The sequence below is a fragment of the Hyperolius riggenbachi genome, chromosome 5 (assembly GCF_040937935.1).
Source record: "Hyperolius riggenbachi isolate aHypRig1 chromosome 5, aHypRig1.pri, whole genome shotgun sequence".
NCBI lineage: Eukaryota > Metazoa > Chordata > Amphibia > Anura > Hyperoliidae > Hyperolius > Hyperolius riggenbachi.
Window position 1 is genome coordinate 202,694,093 of NC_090650.1, and position 19,709 is coordinate 202,713,801.

The window sequence follows — 19,709 nt, forward strand, 5'->3', positions numbered from 1 at the left end:
CTACAGCATGTGACCGCAGCCGGGTGTGCTTTGCGCATATAAAGTTATCGTACGTCATGCGCTTGTGCAGAGCGCACCCGGCTGCATACAGCCAGAGCGGCATAGGCACAGTGGCCTGGCGGAAACAAAACTAGCTCGGTGCGGAGGTCTGGAGGATCAGTTTGTCCTGGCGCAGGCACAGGACATCTGCAGGTGGCCGTAAAAGCCCCAGTTAAATTATCATTACTCACTCAAATCTGTACATATCCTTAAATAAACAAGTCACAGCAAGAAACAACTACATTCACTTTAATTTGCTTTTTAATAAATTAATTTCATTCAAAATACAGTGCCAGAACATAATGCAGCTGAACATGCTAGTAGGGTTTGTCATGAAGCACCTGTGCTCATGTTAAGTTGGCGACAGTGCCCCTCTACTGCTAGTGGTTCCTGGGATTGGTAGTAATGCCGGAGTAGCACAAGATATCTGCTCGCTCATGCACTAGAGTGCCAAGTTAGGTATTCCTGAACAGTTCTTTTCCCTTCCCGAGGAGGAAAAAAAAAAAATCTAGGGTATATCGATACACAATCACACTACAGTAAATGCTTGTTAAGTTAAAAATGATATAAGACCTGGTAATTCAACAATAAATGTACAAATGGAGGGAAGGGAAAGGAAAATACATCAGCAGCAGGGTTTTATGAGTGAGCAGACAACACTATTACAAAAGGTGAATGCTCTATTTAATCCTTTCACTGCAAGGCAGCAGTAAAAGGGTTAAAGCTCCACAGGGACCCGTACTATGAGGGGCTGGCAAATACGTTGGATGCCCAGTTACGCCAGAAAGAACGTTACAAGGCCATTCTGGAAGACCTGTATTCTACAACAGAATTGTACAGGTTTATTGACAACAGAAAAACATGCTCCTTGCACAGCTTGACTGAACCTGCAGCCATTGTATTGACCTGTGTTATCAAATGAAATACATTTCCCACCAACAGGAAAGATTGAGTTTAGCAAAAAATATATATATATATAATATAGGTTACATGTTAAAGTGGGACTTTGGTGATACATCACTTCGTAAAAAATAAAACCTGCAGGTTGTCTGCATATTTCTTCTACTACTTCCAAGTCAAGCTTGCTGTGGGTCTCTAGGTAAACATACTAAGTTTTTTATTTTTATTTTTTTTAATTTTTACATAGCACTGAAAGGAAACAAGGCTTGAGAATGTTCTTTCTGGAGATGATATCACACAACAAAGATTATTCCTCTTTTAGGAGTATACAGTATGCAAAAGGAAAGCAATTTTATACAGTAGTAAATATGAGGAGGCAATCTTGAAGTTTTAGAAAAAGTTAAAGTCTCTTAAGTAAACACATTGTATCCCTGGGGATTATAGATCAAAGAAATCCAATCACACAGTGTGCACAGTCCAGCACATTAAATGGATTGCTAAGGAAAAGGAATATGGATAATGGAAGATTTTCTGACAAAGCAGCTATGCTTACAGTCTTGTCATTATTTTCTCTCCTTAACTCCCTTAGTAAGGAACGGTGGTGGGTGTTACACAGGGATAAAAGTGAATTGCTCTTGGTAAACCAAATGCTAAGGTTAATATATAGTTTCCCATTAGCTGGTCAAATACTCCTGATAATGGAAGCATATCCCGCTATATAAATGCTTTATGGGCATTATTTAAAAACAAAAACACCTTCCAAAAGTAAGCGGTGCAAATATACGGTATTCCACAGCCCACCTCCAAAATTGAAGAGCTTTAGTTGAGGAAAGGAGATCCATGCATACATGTACTCTTGCCTCTAGCCCACTTGCTATACAGGGGGTAGAGTAACCATGTGCCCATCAAGTTCAAAGTCAACTGCACCATCTTGTGAAAAAACATGTGTTAGAGGTTTCCACGGAGATACTTCTAAACAGGATGGGTACAACTTCCCAACAGTGCATCGGAACTCTTTTCCCAAGTCCCAAAGCACACGCTCAGATATTTGCTGCCGTAGAAACCATTGGTCAAGGTCAATATCATATTGATAAATGGCATATTTTGCTTTTTCATTCATATGAGTCTCTCGAATAAAGACACACAAGGAATTGGAGATAACCACTGCTCGTACACAGGGATCAGCAAAGCGTTTGGCAGGTATACTGGCTGCCATGTACCATTCATTCTTATGAACATCATATATTTCAACTGCTACACAGGAGCCATCCAAAGTGCTGGATGGGAGTCGCACACCAGAGTTGTTGTCTGTTTGCAGACCTCCGAGGTAGAAGATTTTGCCATCAAAGGCTGCAGCAGAAGCAAAGCACCTACTAGTTTGTCTCTTAGCCATTTCTACCCAGATTCCAGACCGTGGAATGAAGCAGTATGTCAGGTTAAAAGCCATTACGTATATGCAATCATTGACCACTACTGCAACACTCCATGAAAAAGCACATGGCAAAGGGCTCATTAGAGTCCATTCATCTTTTTCACAGTCATATCTTTCTACTGTTCTTCGGTTCAGTTCACCACCTACACTGTCGCCACCTACTGCATAGATGTAACCATCACACCAAATTAAAGATGGCTTTATTCGAACACAAAGCATGGGGGTCTTTGGAATCCAGGTATTTAGCTGAGCATCAAACCAATAAAAACAATTCACAGCCCTGAAAGTTGCCTGAAGTTTGCCTGGCTTGCTGTGATTGCTTTTGGTTGTTTTTAAAGGTACTTGTCCTCCAGAAATAAAAATATCGTTATCAGGAGTTACTACGGCCCCAATTTTGTGTAGTTCCGAAGGTGGATTACAAATCTTGTAAACTTTCTCTGCCTGAGGACTGTAACAGATTGTAGAATAGCAACCAGGGTTTTCAAGAGCAGCTTCAATTATGATGATCATCTCTTCTTTTGTCATCCCAAGTCTTGGTTTGAAGAATCTGGGCATGGATTTGTACAGTCCTTGAACCACTACAGATTTATCGTTTGGTGGCAAACCTTGAAACCACTCCCGCTGAATAACCTCAGAAAGAGCATCAATGCGCAGGTGGCTTAAAACAGTGGATAAGTACTGTGAGCGTGACACAGTGTTGTAATCTAGCCAAGACATTGCTGCCTCCCTTACAGTTTCCTCCTTTTCCACATTCAGATTGTCACTGCTCACAAGATCTATCAAAAGCTCACTAGAGAGCTGCATGAAAGCTTCCTGGCGATAGACTGCGGTGAACTTGTGCTCCACCATTCTTTTGGCGCATTGCTTCAATTCTTCACAACTGAACAAGTCAGCAAAACTCATCAGCCGGACACAGTTTTTGGCGTTTATTTTCTTAATTAAATATTCTCTACAGAGCTGTAACACATCTTCCACCTATAAAAAAAATATATACATATCTGAGTATTAATTTAAAACTGAACACAAATGATTTTGGTCTCCTACCATTTTGAACATATGACAATATAATACATGCAGCCAGTAAAACTTGACAGTGTTTAAAGAGAACCAGAGGTGGATCTTTGGGGGGCAGATGGGACACAGAGCCATGTTCTTTGCCTAATGACATGGCTTTGCCTATGACATGACTAGCCCCAACGCTATACAAGATTTGTAGTTAACTCAGAGGTAAACAGAGGGGAAAGGAATACCCCGTTTAAAACCCATGACCATGTTCTTTGCCTAATGACATGACTAGCCCCAGCGCTATACAAGATTTGTAGTTAACTCAGAGGTAAACAGAGGGGAAAGGAATACCCCGTTTAAACCCCCCCGCCAGGGGCATTCCTACAGGGTTTCCTGAGCTGTCATTGGGCAGCTCTCTCCCCTGCCGCTCCCCACCCCCCTCCCTGCACGCTATGAGAGACAACACAGTCTCTCAGTGCAGCATTGAGGCCCAGGGGTCACGCAAGTGAAAGTGAGCCATTGCAGCCCAGGGGAGCGGCGGTTTATGCCGCTGCTTGATCTGCCCTGCAGTTTGAGTAGCCTACTTTTTATTTTTTGAGCCCACCTCGTGCTCTCTTTAAGATTTACTCAAGGAGAATGGCAACCAAAAGTATCACAGCATCCACAAATATCCAGTCAGGTGCAATGGTAACAAAACAAATCATTTGAAGTAAATACAGTGATAATTAGTGTACACATAACAGCAAACCAATGTTTACTGCTGTAAAAAAAACAAAAACAAAGTTGTGTATACTAGCTGTACAGGGCAAAAGCAACCCAGGGTGGTCATGGGTGTTGGGTGTGCCAGTTTTAATTTAAAGGACAACTGAAGTGAGATGTAGATGGATGCTGCCATATTGGATTCCCTTTTAAAGTTGCCAGATCTGGTAAAGTCAGAAACATCTGATCTGCAGCATTTTTTTTAGGGTCTATGGCTAAAAGACCAAGGATCAGCAGGACAGCAAAGCAACTGGTATTGCTTAAAAGGAAATAAATATGCAGCCCCCACTCTTACTTCAGTTGTCCTTTAAATCTGTACAGCACCACAGAATATGATAAAAGGAACAGTATCAAAGTTGACCATTTTTTTCTAAACACCTTAAATAGGCAGGAGGGCCTTTCTGTGCTTTGAGTCCTACAGGAGAAAAGCGCTTTACAAATGTTATTTGTTGTTGTTCTGATGACTTATAGTGCTAGTAAAAGGGGAAAAAAACATCCTTCCCCTTATCAGTTCGTATAGAGGGCTATGGTGTCAGGTGAAGTGATTGGCTGTGGGCGAGCAGCTATAACGCTCTCTCATTCACTCTGAACACTGTCCTGCTTGTATAAACAAAAGCACGCTACGCTGACAGGAGTGTGCTGTGGGCGGGCAGATTTCATACAATGATCTGCCCAGCCACAACACACTTCTGTCAGCATAGCATGCTTTGTTTATACAAGCAGGACAGTGTGCAAAGTGAATGAGAGAGCGTTATAGCTGCCTGTCCACAGCCTGTCACCTCACCAGACAACCTAGCTCTCCATACAAACTGACAAGGGGAAGGATGTTTTTCCCTCCTTTTACTAGCACTATAAAAGTCATAAGAAAGGCCCTCCTGCCCATTGAAAGTGTTAAAAAAAAAGGTCAACTTTGATGGTGTTCCTTTAAGAGATAGAGATAAGTGTGTGTACACACACAGTTATATAGTGCTGCCCATAATTACCGTATTTTACAGACTATAAGACGCACTTTTCCTCCCCCAAAAGTGGAGAGAAAAAGTCCCTGCGTCTTATAGACCGAATGTGCGGCCAGGTGTCCCCCACAAGCAGGTGCAGGAAGGGCTTACTTACCCAGCCATGGGCTCCGAATCCTGCTTTCTCTTTCCAATGTGCGGCGTCCAGTGTGGAGAGGACTGCTGATGGGGCACTAACTTCATCGGCTCTCTGGCTTTCTCCCTGCACTCGTGCTGTCAGCAGCCTACGAACGAGCATGCGGCGGGGGCACTAACTTTACCGGCTCCCTGGCTTTCCCTTTCGTCCCGGCGCTCCCGCTGTCAGCAGCTACCGCACCAGCATGCACATAACTTCACAGGCTACCCCGCTGTCAGCCTACGAACTAGCGTGCACTTCTTTAACAGACTCTCCAGCTTTCACTTTCGTCCCAGTGCTCCAGTTATCAGCAGCCAACGAACCAACATGCACTAAATTCACGGCCTCTCTGGCTCTCCCGGGTTTCCTGCTGACAGCAGCCTCTCCTGGCTACATGCAGTTGCCTTCTGCTTTTGAGCCCAGGGTGTAGGTTATAGCTCTCCTGTCTAGCTTGTTGCCTGTTGTCTGGCTACCAGCAATGATGGTATGTATTACATTAATTATAACACTTGTTCTCTTTACAATAACCTCACTGCATGGGGCACTTTATGCATTGCAAACATGAATAAATGGGAACAACAACTTTTCATATACAGGCACTTGCAATTTTTCTATTAACTGCCTTGGATATAATCTCACTTTCTGAAATCATTTATACTATGTGATGAGTATATATTGTTTATTATGTACTCGCATTATATTTGCCATCGGTATTCATGCTCTACTGCCATCATTGTTCTGTGGCTTTAAACGTTTTTATCTTTATGGATTGATAATTATTTTAGTTATTTGCTATACTTCATGATCTGGTGTGGTGCTTTGGATTCTTTGGTTTGGTTGCAGCATTGTATTTACTGCTGTTTCTGCAGATTCCACAGTTGCATTTTATTAGCTATATTTATTTTTACTTTTGATTGTGCTTGTCCATATAGTGTGTTGTGTATTGTTTGCATGCGGGAGGGGTGAAATCTACACAAGACGCCCCTGCACTATAGACACACCAGGTTTAGTGTATTTTTTTTCTCCTGATTTTTGTCCTCTAAACCTAGGTGCAAAAAATAACTGGATGTGTACATACATTTGCTTTCATTAGATTCTTGCTCGCTGCTGATTCAATGTACAAGGGAGTTCACCAAAGACTTTCTGATTCCCAGAGAGTCCACCACTATGTGCATGAATCGTAATGAAGCTGAGAGTAATTTGGCCAAACACTATGCCTCAATTAGAGTGTGCATTTGGCATGAAGTAAGAAGGTGTATATGGCGGGGTGCAGTCAAGAGTGCATTTACATGGGGAAAGGAACCTACAGACCTTCTCCACAGCTAGATCGATTTTTATTATGCAGTTAACCAACTTCTGATTCTTACCTCTAAACACATACTTTCCTAGCCAACAAAATAAATAAAAAGTAAGAAAGGGATTGAGCATACTTACTCTTCTAGATGCTACATCTTAAACCTGGCCTAGTAGCCAATATACAGTGGGGAGCCTGATTTTTACCTATAAAGACCTGCCCACAAAAAGTAAGCAGATGACTTCTAGCGGTTACGGATTCTACCCACAGAGTGAAGACACCCTTCTAGCTGCTTTTGATGCTACACAAGATGAGTATAGGTACTATACCAGTTGCTAGTGATGCTACACCAGAGGAGTATAAATACTCTTCCAGCTGCTAGTGATGCACACCGGATGAGTACAGAAACTTTCTAGAGGCTACTATTGCTACAGTACACAAGCGCGCAGGGTCTACATTTCCAAAACATACATAAAATGGATAATTAGCCTTACATAGCGACTTTAGAGCTGCTTTAATTTAACGACAAGCCAACGCCGATAGGCGGCGGCTGGTCGCATGTGGGTTTCTATGGAAACAGCCGCTCGAGCGGCCATTTCCTGTCAGTTCATGGCGGGGGGCTCCATGAACAGCCTGCGAGCCTCCGATCGCGGCTCGCAAGCTAAATGTAAACACCCAGGGAAGTAATCCCCGGTGTTTACATGTTACGGCGCTGCTGTCACAGCAGCGCCATAAAGGACATCGCCGGCATCTGATAGGCTGAAGCCTATTTGAGGCGGTACAGGACGGATCGCTGTCCTGTACCGCCTATAGTGAGGAGGGGAGGGAGGGAAGGAGAGGGAATAGCACTGAGGAGGGGGGCTTTGAGGAGCCCCCCCTTCAGGCACAAGGCAGCGGTGGCGATCAGATCCCCCTAGCAGGACACCCCCCTTGTGGGAAGAAAAGGGGGGGGGGGGCGAGTCTGATCGCCCTGCCTAAAACCTGACCTGTGCTGGGGGCTGAAGAGCCCACGCAGCACATATTATTCAAAACACCCCTGGTCCTTAAGTGGTTAAGTAAACCAGAGCTGACAAAATAGGAAGAATCGATACTTACCCAGGGCTTCCTCCAGCCCCATAAGCACAAGCGAGTCCTTCACTGTCCTTCCGCAGTCTGCCATTCAACCCCCGTAACAAGCTCAGTTGCGTGGTATTCTGCGCATGTGCGGAGGTCCCTATATAGACTATAGATGACGCGACTGAGCCTGTTAACTGAGCTGATCGCAGCTGAACGGCAGACAGCGGGAGGACAGCAAGGGACACGTGCTTATGGGGCTGTAGGAGGCGCCAGGAAAATATCAATTCTTCCTATTTTGTCAGCTTTGGTACACTTTAAATACTCCTACAATATTAATAAAAAAAAAATTTGTGAAATATCAATACAAATTAGATTTAGTTGAAAAACTATAACAAGTTACCTGTAAAAAGCATGCAGTCTCATACAGTTGTTCAACAGTGCTTTCATTTATTGCCAGGTTACCCGTGTATGCATATGTTATAATGATCTGCAAAGATGCTGCATCCACATTTCTTAAATGGACATGAGTTTGTTTACTTTCACTAAGACCGCTCATAAACATTGCCCTGCAAAGGAATGAAAAGAATAATTAGACAAATTTAAAGAAGAACACTCAACAACAGACCCTGACTTCAAAGAGAATTCCATGAAGTGGCATTTGCCAGATACGTGTCATAGAAGCAAGTGCAGTATAGCATGGATTTATGGTATAGGTCTGAAAGTACAATTGTCAATATTGCTAGGAATCAGGGTTGCCAACTCATCCCTTTAAATACTGACACATCTAAGTTATGCGAGTACATTTGAATTCGGCGCTGGTAGACTTGGGCGCAGGATACAGCCGGTATATGGCTGATCTTGCTTCTGCACAAGTCCGGGCCGTTTTAATCACTATTCCCTCTCCAGGCCGCCATGGTTGGATAGGGAATGAAATAATTCAGCTTCCAGCTATTGCTGGAGGCCGAATGATTGTAATTTTTAAGCAACCTCGGCTCCGTCTTCTGACGGTGCCGACATTACTCACTGAGCGCCGTAATAGACCGATTCCTATTACAGTCTATGGCGGCGCTGGCTGCGCCCAAATCTAGCAGCGCCAAAAAGCACTGCTCCGAGTTATACAGGTTCTGGGGCTTCTCAAACATAATCAGTGCCTAAACTGCATCTAACTAGCCACAAGACATGTATAATTCATAAGCGTTCGTATTTAAAGGGATGAGTTGGCAACACTGCTAGGAATATAGATAGGGCCAGGGCCATTTTCTGCAAGGAGGTAGGTCTATGCACCGGAACCCAGCTGATACGGAGTTCAAGTGAATCTTATTATACAGACAATGTGTTGGGACGTTCCAACATTTAAGATGCTTCTTTTTTTTTTTTTTTTTTCTTACTACACCAGAGATACATTTTAACTAAACTTAGGATATAGCTGTAAAGTCACTGTTAAACAGAAATCAAAACTAGTCCTTAGTAAGAGGACTTGTAGAGAGGGTGCAGACAGGAACAAAAACACATTGACCGGGCCCTAGGCAATCTAACAGGAGAATGGGGACTCTTTCTCTATTATGCGGGAATACACCATGAGATTTTTTGGCAGACAGATGGTTTGATAGATAATTTCCGACAGGTCCGATCTTTTTTTCGTTCTCGTTATAATTTTTCTGATTGATTTCTCTTAGAAGGAAATGGAAATAGATTAGAAAATCCATCGGGAAATCGATCGAACAGTAAATCTGCTGAAAAATCTCATGTATACCCAGCATTACACATTCTTCATTTCTTGCACAATCTGAACCAGGTTTATGGGTGACAGACAACACGTCTGCGTTCAATGTGCACAACATTCTCAGTGGATTCACAACAGCTCTGATGGGAATGCATATGTATAGTACTACTGTGTAACTTAATTTCTAGTCACCAACCCCAAATACCTCAATCTATGCTACAATCACATATGGTCTAAAACCCGATAGATATCATTTGGATTATAAAAATAGGCCCATATCTTTGTTAAAGGGATCCCAAGCCGAATCTCAGGATCAAAAGAGGGAAGCCTCAGGATCCTATTGAGGCTTCCCTCGCTACTCTGATATACCCCGTGGCTGAGCACCCCCCTTGCACACTGGGGTCACGCAGCTCTTCTTCCTGAAGCATGACCGCGCATTAGCCGCGCAAGTCTGCCCCGCATGCACAATACCACAGAGCCCACGGCTCCAGTTTATTGCAGATGCGGGCTCAGCAGGCAATTGCATGCCATGCTGCAGGAAGAAGAGCTGTGCAGTGCCGATATGATTAGCGACAATGCCTTGTCACAAATCTTCTGGGAGGCGGCGATCAGCGACGGGGGACATATGAGCAGGGAGGGAAGCCTCAGTAGGATCCTGAGGCTTTCCTCTATTTAGACAAGTACTCTTTAAACGCAGATCTGAAGAGATTTACTAAAGTCTTGGCCAATAGGATTTCACCTCTTATGCCATCGTTGATTCATCTGGATCAGATAGGTTTTGATTACGGGGGATACGCAGGGAATAAATTAAGAAGGGCCATTAACCTGGTTGATTATACTAAATACAAACCTATACCCCACCGAAAAAGGCATTTGACCAGCTTGTCTGGTCATTTTTATTCCACTGCTTAAAAAGGGAGTCTGAAGCCAATTTAAAAAACAAAACAAAACAAACAAATACTTAAGTAAAGGGAAGGCTCTGGGTGCTAAAGAGCCTTCCCATTCCTCTTACAGTTCCCACGTTACAGCACTGGATTCCTCTTCGACCAAAAAGGGTCGGAGACTCTCTCTGCCACTGCCAGAGAGTGTAGAAGTCTTTGGGAGCCAGAGTGCTCCTTAAGACAGGCTGCTCCGTACTGCGTATGTGTGAGCATGCTGTCTCATGCATGCACAGTACGGAGCAGCCAGACTTCCGAAGCCTCCCATGTTGAGAGATTTGAACCGAGGATCCAGCACTGGAACACGGGGATTGTGAGGAACAGGAAGGCTCATTGGGACCCAGAACATTCACTTAAAGAGACTCCGTAACAAAAATTGCATCCTGTTTTTTATCATCCTACAAGTTCCAAAAGCTATTCTAATGTGTTCTTGCTTACAGCAGCACTTTGTACTATCACAGTCTCTGTAATAAATCAACTTATCTATCTCTTGTCAGACTTGTCAGCCTGTGTCTGGAAGGCTGCCAAGTTCTTCAGTGTTGTGGTTCTGCTAGGAACTCCGCCTTCCAGGCCCCTCTATGCACACTGCCTGTGTTTTATTTAGGATTAGAGCAGCTTCTCTCTTCTCTCTCATCTTTTACAAGCTGGATACATGTCCTCTGAGCTGGCTGGGCTTTCACATAGTGAGGAATTACAGACAAGGGCAAAGCTGTTTGCAGGAAGAAAAGAGCAGCCTGAAACTTCAGTGCATGAGAGATGCAGGGGGAAAGAAACACACAAATGATCTCTTGAGATTCAAAAGGAAGGCTGTATACAGCCTGCTTGTGTATGGATGTATTTTCTATGTGTGGACATACTGTACATCAACCTACTTCCTGTTTTGGTGGCCATTTTGTTTGTTTATAAACAAACTTTTTAAAACTGTTTTTAACCACTTTTAATGTGGCGGGGAGCGGCGAAATTGTGACAGAGGGGAATAGGAGATGTCCCCTAACGCACTGGTATGTTTACTTTTGTGTGATTTTAACAATACAGATTCTCTTTAACCCTCCTGGCGGTAAGCCCGAGCTGAGCTCGGGCTATACCGCGCAGGAGGAGATCTCAGCCATTTGCGATTTGCACCATTTAAAGTGCTGTACGCGCAGCTAGCACTTTGCTAGCCGCGCGTACAGCTTGATCGCTGCCGCTCTGCGGCGATTGTCCGCACGCAGCGGCGGAAGAGGCCCCCCCCCCCCCGCCAGAGCCCTGCGCTGCCCGGACCAAATGAGTTCCGGGCAGCGCTATGGGCTGGATCGGAGGCGTCTGACATCATTCCGATCGTCGCCATGGCGACAGGAGAAGCCAAACAGGGGAGCGCATTATATACGCGTTCCCCAGTTTGCTATTGATGCCGGCGACGATCGAACTAGAGGGACACATGCGCCCTCTAGTGGAGTTTCATGTAGCTACCACTCTGGTAACTTTACATGAAACATAAAAAAAATAAATTAAAAAAAATTGGATTTCTGCAATTTTTGCAGAAAAAATAAACCGCCAGGAAGGTTAAAGCGGAATATAACACAGAATTTCTTCTTTGCTCTAAAAGATTTACAGCATATAATATACTAACAATTTTTTTTTTGTAAAACAGCATTCAAAGTGTTACATCACAGGGTTGACTCTTTCTTCTGCAGGGAGAACCTGCATCGGAACTGCTTATAATCTTATCTTGTGTACGCATTCTTTACTTAATAAGTTTATGTAAACATTCTCTGGCTGTGCAGGACTTCAGCTGATGAGTGCTGAAGTGAAAAACAGATCAGAAATAACTGCTGGCAGCATTTAAAACAGAATGCTGGGGTTTTTTTTGCACGGTCTACTGAGCCTCTGGCGGCTAGGATAAGGGACAACCCTGACATTAGGGGCATAAAACTACGGAGCAAGAATACAAATTTGTTATATGCAGACAACGTTTTGTTGTACCTGTCTCATCCATTGATTTCTATGGCTAATTTGGAGAAGGAGCTGAAAGACTTTAGCTTAGTCTCTAATTATAAAAGGTGAAGGATTCAAAATCTGAGGTTTTGCTCTTCTACTTGTCCTCTGCATTGTTGACTTCCATTCAAAGTAGTTATTTTTATAGGTTACAATCATACAATTGTTTAGGTATACGGATACCAAAAGATACGGTCAAGGAGATGAATCATATTATCCTATTGATCTCACTTATTAGTGCAGACTTAGCAAAGTGGAAAGTTTACCCCATAGCACGGATAGGTCACAACATCTGTTAAGATAAACTCTCTGCCTAAATTTTGTGTAGCTGATGTTGGTGCTCCCTATTTAGATACCAAGATCTCCATTTGTGCCATTATTTGGCACCACAGACCCCCACGAAATTCAAGAAATGATATGACACTTCAAAGAATGTAATGTATCAGTTCCAAATCTTTACAATTATTACATTGCATGTCAACTCCGGCAAATGGTTGCGTGAGGCTTTAAGTATCCAGTTGTAGCTTGGGCTCAAGTGGAGTTCTCTCAATTTGCTCCTTAACCTGCTGAGCGGTCTGGACGAGCTCAGCTCGTCCAACACCGCCAGAGGCTGCCGCTCAGGCCCTGCTGGGCCGATTTTAACCAAATAAAAAGCAGCACACGCAGCCGGCACTTTGCCAGCCGCGTGTGCTGCCTGATCGCCGCTGCAGCGCGGCGATCCGCCGCGTGCAGCGGCGAAAGAGGGTCCCCCCAGCCGCCCGAGCCCAGCGTAGCCGGAACAAACAGTTCCGGCCAGCGCTAAGGGCTGGATCGGAGGCGGCTGACGTCAGGACGTCGGCTGACGTCCATGACGTCACTCCGCTCGTCGCCATGGCGACGAGGGAAGCGAAACACGGAGGGCCGCTCATTGCGGCCTTCCGTGTTATCTCTTGCCGCCGGAGGCGATCGGAAGATCGCCTCCGGAGCGCCCTCTAGTGGGCTTTCATGCAGCCAACTTTCAGTTGGCTGCATGAAATAGTTTTTTTTTTATTTAAAAAAAACCCTCCCGCAGCCACCCTGGCGATTTAATCAGAACGCCAGGGTGGTTAAAGCCCCATTTCCACTTTTTTGGGCTTACAAAATGAGATCTCATCAACAAAAATCTTTTCTTCGATCATTACAAACCTATGTTTATGGCCAAGACCGAACAAACACCTAACCATGTTCGCTGAGGACTCTTGCTTACACCCTTGTTTTGGGCAATCCTACTTTTACACCTGGACTTCTGTTCCCACTTTCTTCTAAGTGGCATATCTTTCCTATACACTTTGAGGGTATATTTAATCTACTTAACAATCAACTCTATTCGTTTGATGCACTCAAGGAATGTCTGCAGCTGGATAAAGCACATTTTCTGCACTACTTGCAAATTCGTAGTTTCCTCCGCTTTGTCTTGCAAACGTTGTCATTCCCTAGGAAAATCGGAATTGCAGAGGATTTGGGTGCTTTGTCCACAAGAAAAAGGTCTTCTCTATTTTATTCTTGGATTAATGCCCCCACAATTATTAATAAAGAGATTCAGCATGGTTGCATGACATACTGGGATAAGGCATGTGGTACCACTACAAATAAGGACACTTGGTCCAAGATCTGGACTAACATTGCTAAGAAATCTATTTGTGTGACAAACTTCAATGAAATGGATTTAAAAAAATAATAAAAAAAAATATAAGATGTTCTGCACTGTGGAAAATCTCAGAGGACGTGGTCGGAAGCCAAAAGTGACACGTGCTGGCCAGGAGGATAGTGAGAAGAGTGAAAAAGAATCCAAGGATCCCCACCATTGCCATACTGGTGAATCTGGGCTCTGCTGGTGGCAATGTCTCAAAGTAGACAATCCAACAGACACTGCACACTGCTGGGTTCCAAAGATGCAGATACAGGACACCACTTCATCAGATAAGGCATACAAAAGCTTGCTTGGCCTTTACAAATGCTCATCTAGACAAAGAAGACTTCTGGTCTTCTGTGTTATAAAAATACCTGCGGGGACATGCAAAAAGCTGGTCTGCAATTATAGGAAGCATTTGATTGCTGTAAAATCCAATAAGGGCTTTTCTATTGATTATTGAGAAGGGTATGAATAATCTTGGACTGGACACTTTTTGCTTAAAGAGACACTGAAGCGAAAAAAAAATTATGATATTATGATTTGTATGTGTAGTACAGCTAAGAAATAAAACATTAAGATCAGATACATCAGTCTAATTGTTTCCAGTACAGGAAGAGTTGATAAACTCCAGTTGTTATCTCTATGCAAACAAGCCATTAAGCTCTCCGACTAAGTTAGTTGTGGAGAGGGCTGTTATCTGACTTTTATTATCTCAACTGTAAGTGAACTGTTTACTTTTTCTCTGCTAGAGGAGAGGTCATTACTTCACAGACTGCTCTGAAAGAATCATTTTGAATGCTGAGTGTTGTGTAATCTGCACATATTATAGAATAATGCAATGTTAGAAAAAACACTATATACCTGAAAATAAAAGTATGAGAATATTTTCTTTGCTGCTAACCTTCTAGTAATTATTCATAGTACACAACCAATTCATTATATCATATTTTTTTTTTCGCTTCAGTGTCTCTTTAAAGATAAGTAAAAAGCCGAGAAATATTTTTTCCTCACAATAATGCCTCTTGGACATAGTCTTACCTTTTGGGAGACACCTATGTCATTTCCCATTAAAAAATGACTTGCTGGTTGAATAAAAAGTAACTTTATGTCAAAATTTGCCAGAGGTATGAATAATTATGGGCAGCACTAATAAATAATATTTTATTGTATGAAGTAGTGTTTTATGGTTGGGTTTTTTTTCCCTGAACACACGCTCTAGATAGCATGCACCCAGAGTGTGAGCTAGAATTGTGCACTTATTTATCTTTGTGTCATCACTTGCATTTTTATGCAATTTAATACAATTTCATGCAATAGGTTTGTATTTGTAATTGCTTAATTTAACTTGTATGGATGTATCCATTATCAGTGTTCAGAGATTTTAGCGCTTTGTGTTAATGATTTTAGGTACTTGATTTGGCCTAAGGAAGTGAGCAGTGACCGACGAAACACGTTGCCAGTGCTATTAAAGTTCATTTTATATGAATTTTTCTTCGAGGTAAACCACCTCAAACTTTATTAATTCATTTTGTCATTGTATGGGACCCTTTTCATCCTGTTTGTGGCTGGAGTATGTTAGCAGTTCCTGTAAGACAAAGGCATTGATGCTATGGACTTGCCCGCCCATTCACCAGACCTGAAACCAATTGAGCACATATGGGACATCATGTCTCGCTCCATCCACCAACGCCGCCACGTGGCACCACAGGCTTTCCAGGAGTTGGTGGATGGTTTAGTCCAGGTCTGGGAGGAGATCTCTCAGGAGACCACACGCAACCTCCTCAGGAGCATACTCAAGCTTTGAAGGAAGGTCATACAGGCACATGGAGGCCACACACACTACTAAGCCTCATTTTGTCTCGTTTTAAAGGACATTACATCAAAGTTGGATCAGCCTGTAGTGTTTTTTTTCCACTTAAATCGTGAGTGTAACTCTAAATCCAGAGGATTTCTCAGGCCCCGCTGGGCCGATTTGCAGAATTTTTTTTTTTTTGTTACACGCAGCTAGCTGCTTGTAACATTCGATCGCCGCCGCTCGTTGCCGATCCGCCGCGCCCCCCCCAGACCCCTTGCGCAGCCTGGCCAATCAGTGCCAGGCAGCGCTGAGGGGTGGATCGGGATTCCCTGTGACGTCATCCCGCCCGGTCGCCATGGCGACCAGGGAAGCCCTGCAGGAAATCCCGTTCTCAACGGGATTTCCTGCTTACTCTGATCGCCGAAGGCGATTGGAGTGGGTGGGGGGATGCTGCCGCTCAGCATTGGAGGAAAAAAAAAAAAAAGTTCTGCGCTGCCTCCTTGCCAGCGAGAATTAGACCGGCAAGGAGGTTAATTTGATTTCCATTGACAATTTGTTTGATTTTGTTGTCAGCACATTGAACTATGTACAGAACTAACTATTTAAAAAGAATATTTTATTCTTTCAGATCCAGGATGTTTGTCGCCAGCACTGCGGGGGTATAGCGGCGCGCAGGGGGGACATGGAGGCACACCATGGGGCAACGGAGGCTGGTCTTCGTGTGCACAACCAGCCTCTGTGCCCCAGTAACATAATTAAATCCCACCTCGGGTTCTCTTTAAGTATATCAAGCCCGAGTCCCCCCTGGAACCATCAGAAGTACCCCCTGGGGTATGCGTACCACTTGTTGAATACTAATTTCAACACATTCTGGGTTAGATTTAAAGGGAAGGTTCAGGGAGGGTGGAGAAAAAATTAAAATCAATTTCCACTTACCTGGGGCTTCCTCCAGCCCATGGCAGGCAGGAGGTGCCCTCGCCGCCGCTCCGCAGGCTCCCGGTGGTCTCCGGTGGCCGACCCGACCTGGCCGGCTGCCAGGTCGGGCTCTTCTGCGCTCCAAGTCCTGGCACTTCTGCGTCCCACGCCGGCGCTCTGACGTCATCGGACGTCCGCCGGGCTGTACTGCGCATGCGCAGCAGTTGCCCAGAGCAACAAACCTTGGTTTCCTGCAACAGCTGAAATGTGGTGGGATGCTCTGGGCAAGTGCGCAAAGCAGATCTCCAGTGTGGCGTGTGCCCCCTGGCTACCGGTGTGTATAACATTCACACACACACAGAAGATGACCCAGTAGGTGATTTTAATTTGATAGGAGAAGAGGAACAATTGGATATGTGATAAACACAAAAGTCCTCAGTTTCCTTTGCAAGTCTTAATAAATCAGATCCTCTGCTCGTATTTACAAGGTTTGGACACTGCTGCAAAATTTTGGACTGCAATATGAATACAGAATGCAGAAAACACTTACCTGAAATAAGAGCTGCATGTAGCAAGAACCATTTTGTGACATGGAAATTCAGTGCCCTCAACAATTAATACTATATCAGTTAGTAGCTGCTGTTCATAGAACAGTTTTAGCTGCTCCAGTAAAGAAACCGCGTATTCAGTATTGATCTGCCTTTCGTCCTGGGCGGACATAATTGCATTCCATTAATATTTTCAGAAAAAAAAAAAAGATAATGATTAATACTAGAAAAAAAAATGAAATGATGATTTTGAGGTGCAGGTTCTTAAAATTTCACGTAGCAGCTTCTCAGGCGTTAGCAGCACTATCCACAATACGGCCAATGAAGGATGAACTAAGATATTTCAGACGCCATGATTCGAGATCCAATAATAGAATCCACTGCCAGATTTAAGAAGACCATGTTATAGTTTAAGCTGCACTAAGAAGCCTTGATGGAGGAAGGGTCAACAGCAACATGGTTTTGAACCTAAAAAAAAAACAAACAAACAAAAAAAAAAAAAAGTCATCCACTTGCACACAAACAACTATGCTTTGTTACTTTTTATCTTTCTCTGCCTGAAACAGTTAAACATCAGGTATGTAAGTGGCAGTTCCTGTCTGAGTCAGGCCTGGGTCAAACTACAGTGTGACCCTCACTGATAAGAAATGACAACTATAAAACACTTTCCTAGCAGAAAATGGATTCTGAGAGCAGGAAAGAGAAAAAAGGTTCAGTTTATAGATTTTAGCTGTGGCATACTTCAATGAATGTGTCATTGAGCAAAAACAATTAGACAGTTAAAAAGTAGTTAGACAGTTAAAAAATAAAATAAAAAGTAGATTAAAATATAAAATAAAACTGTAGAATATCTTACAAAGTCAATTTTAGAAGGAGGGGGAGGAGGAGGATAGATACAATTGTTTATTTCATTAGTATATTTTCACCTTGGGTGTCCTTTAAAGGACTCCTGAGGCGAAGAATTACATCTATGTTTACTTACCTGGGGCTTATTCCAGACCCTAGAATTCCTTTTGGTCTCTTGCATTAGCTCCGATTCTCCCCACTTTGCCACTGGCAGGTGAGAGAGCATCCTGCGCACGCACGTGTCTACCTCACCTACTACTACTGCACCTGGGCAGTATGCATCCAATGAGATTGGCACATGTTTGCGGACGCTCACGCAGACCCGCTGATGGGTCGGAAATACAGCCAGCAGGAAACAGAGGCTGACCGCAGCTGCGGCAAGGCACCCAAGGTACCTCTAGGGGCTGGAAGAAGCCCCAGGTAAGTAAATATTTATTTCTTTGCCTCAGGAGTCCTTTAAAGAGTGTTTTTAATTAATTTTAAAATGCACAATGTTTATGAAACAAAAAATATCAAGCCACAAGACAATTATGGAGGATAACAGCTGTGCATGTCTTGTCCACAAATCAGATATGCTGTAACACATAACATAAATTAATCCTAGCACAGACACAGAATGATAAGCCGGTAAGCTTTACGGCATGATTTAAATGCAAGCAATCACCAGAGTTAAGGACTAGTATAATTGTATAATCAAATTGTTAGAAATGCCTTATAGTAAAGTTACTTCTACCGTAACAAGAATAGGTTTGGTCGTCAGAAACAACCTTAAAAAACAAATGCATGTTCTATCCTGAAAAATACGGTAGTTTTATTTAGATGTGGGAATCTTTCTTTATTGTTAAAAATAAGGATAAGTGAGGGAAACAGTTTTTTGCCTGCTCTACATACATGAAAATACAAGTCTCATTATGTACATTTATGTACACCAGACATGCATTTTAACTAAATTTACGATATAGCTGTAGAGTAGCTGTTCAACAGAAATCAAAACTATTCCTTGGTAAGAGTACTCAGAGGGTGCAGACAGAAACAAAGAACATCAATTGGCCCTAGGCAGTAGATTCTTCTGTTAGATGTACCTACAACATGGAAAAAAAGCTATCTGGCAGGTAAATCTAAGAGAAAATCTAACAGAAAATTGTATGGTGTGTACCTAGCATAAGGGCTGGTGCACACCAAGAGCGCTTCTGAGCTTTTTAAAAACGCTTGGCTAATGTATTAGAATGGGATGGATCACACCAAAGCGGTGTGATTTTTTCCCCACATGCAAACATGGGTCCTGCAGCATTTCTGCTGATTTCTGAGGTGATTCAGCCTCAATGTTAAGTAAAGGAAAGTGGAAAATCACTCTGAAAAGCGCAAGATCAGAGCGATTTTTCCAAGCATTTTTGTGACAAAACCAGTACACTAGCAGCTGTACTGTACATAAAAACGCTCCAAAAATCACTAGGTATAAATAGTAAATCACTCGCACATGCCTAGAAGCGCCTCGAAAAATCTCTTTAAAAAGCGCTGAGTGTTTGCGATTACGCTAGCACTTTTAGGTGAGCACTGGCCCTTAACTGTGGGTACATGTAAGGGTGATGTGCAGGTACTCTGCAGGAGAACCAGGGGATTCTTCCTCCCTTAATTCATGCACAGACTGAACCAGGTTTACGGGTGATAGAAAACACCTCCCCGTTCAATTGGCACAACATTCTCAG

At 43.3% G+C, this 19,709-nt stretch overlaps 1 protein-coding gene across 1 annotated transcript in view; it reads right to left on the bottom strand.

Moving 5' to 3' along the window:
- Window positions 1–282: 282 nt before the first annotated feature.
- Window positions 283–19,709, bottom strand: part of KBTBD2 (kelch repeat and BTB domain containing 2) — a 49,314-nt gene continuing 29,887 nt past the window's right edge. Inside the window, exons 2-4 of the mRNA XM_068236581.1 lie at window positions 17,160–17,625; window positions 8,014–8,179; window positions 283–3,346 (exon numbers count right to left, since the gene is read on the bottom strand). Coding sequence (XP_068092682.1) covers window positions 1,814–3,346; window positions 8,014–8,179; window positions 17,160–17,329 — 1,869 coding nt within the window. The 5' untranslated portion in view covers window positions 17,330–17,625 and the 3' untranslated portion in view covers window positions 283–1,813. The remainder of the gene's footprint in view (window positions 3,347–8,013; window positions 8,180–17,159; window positions 17,626–19,709) is intronic.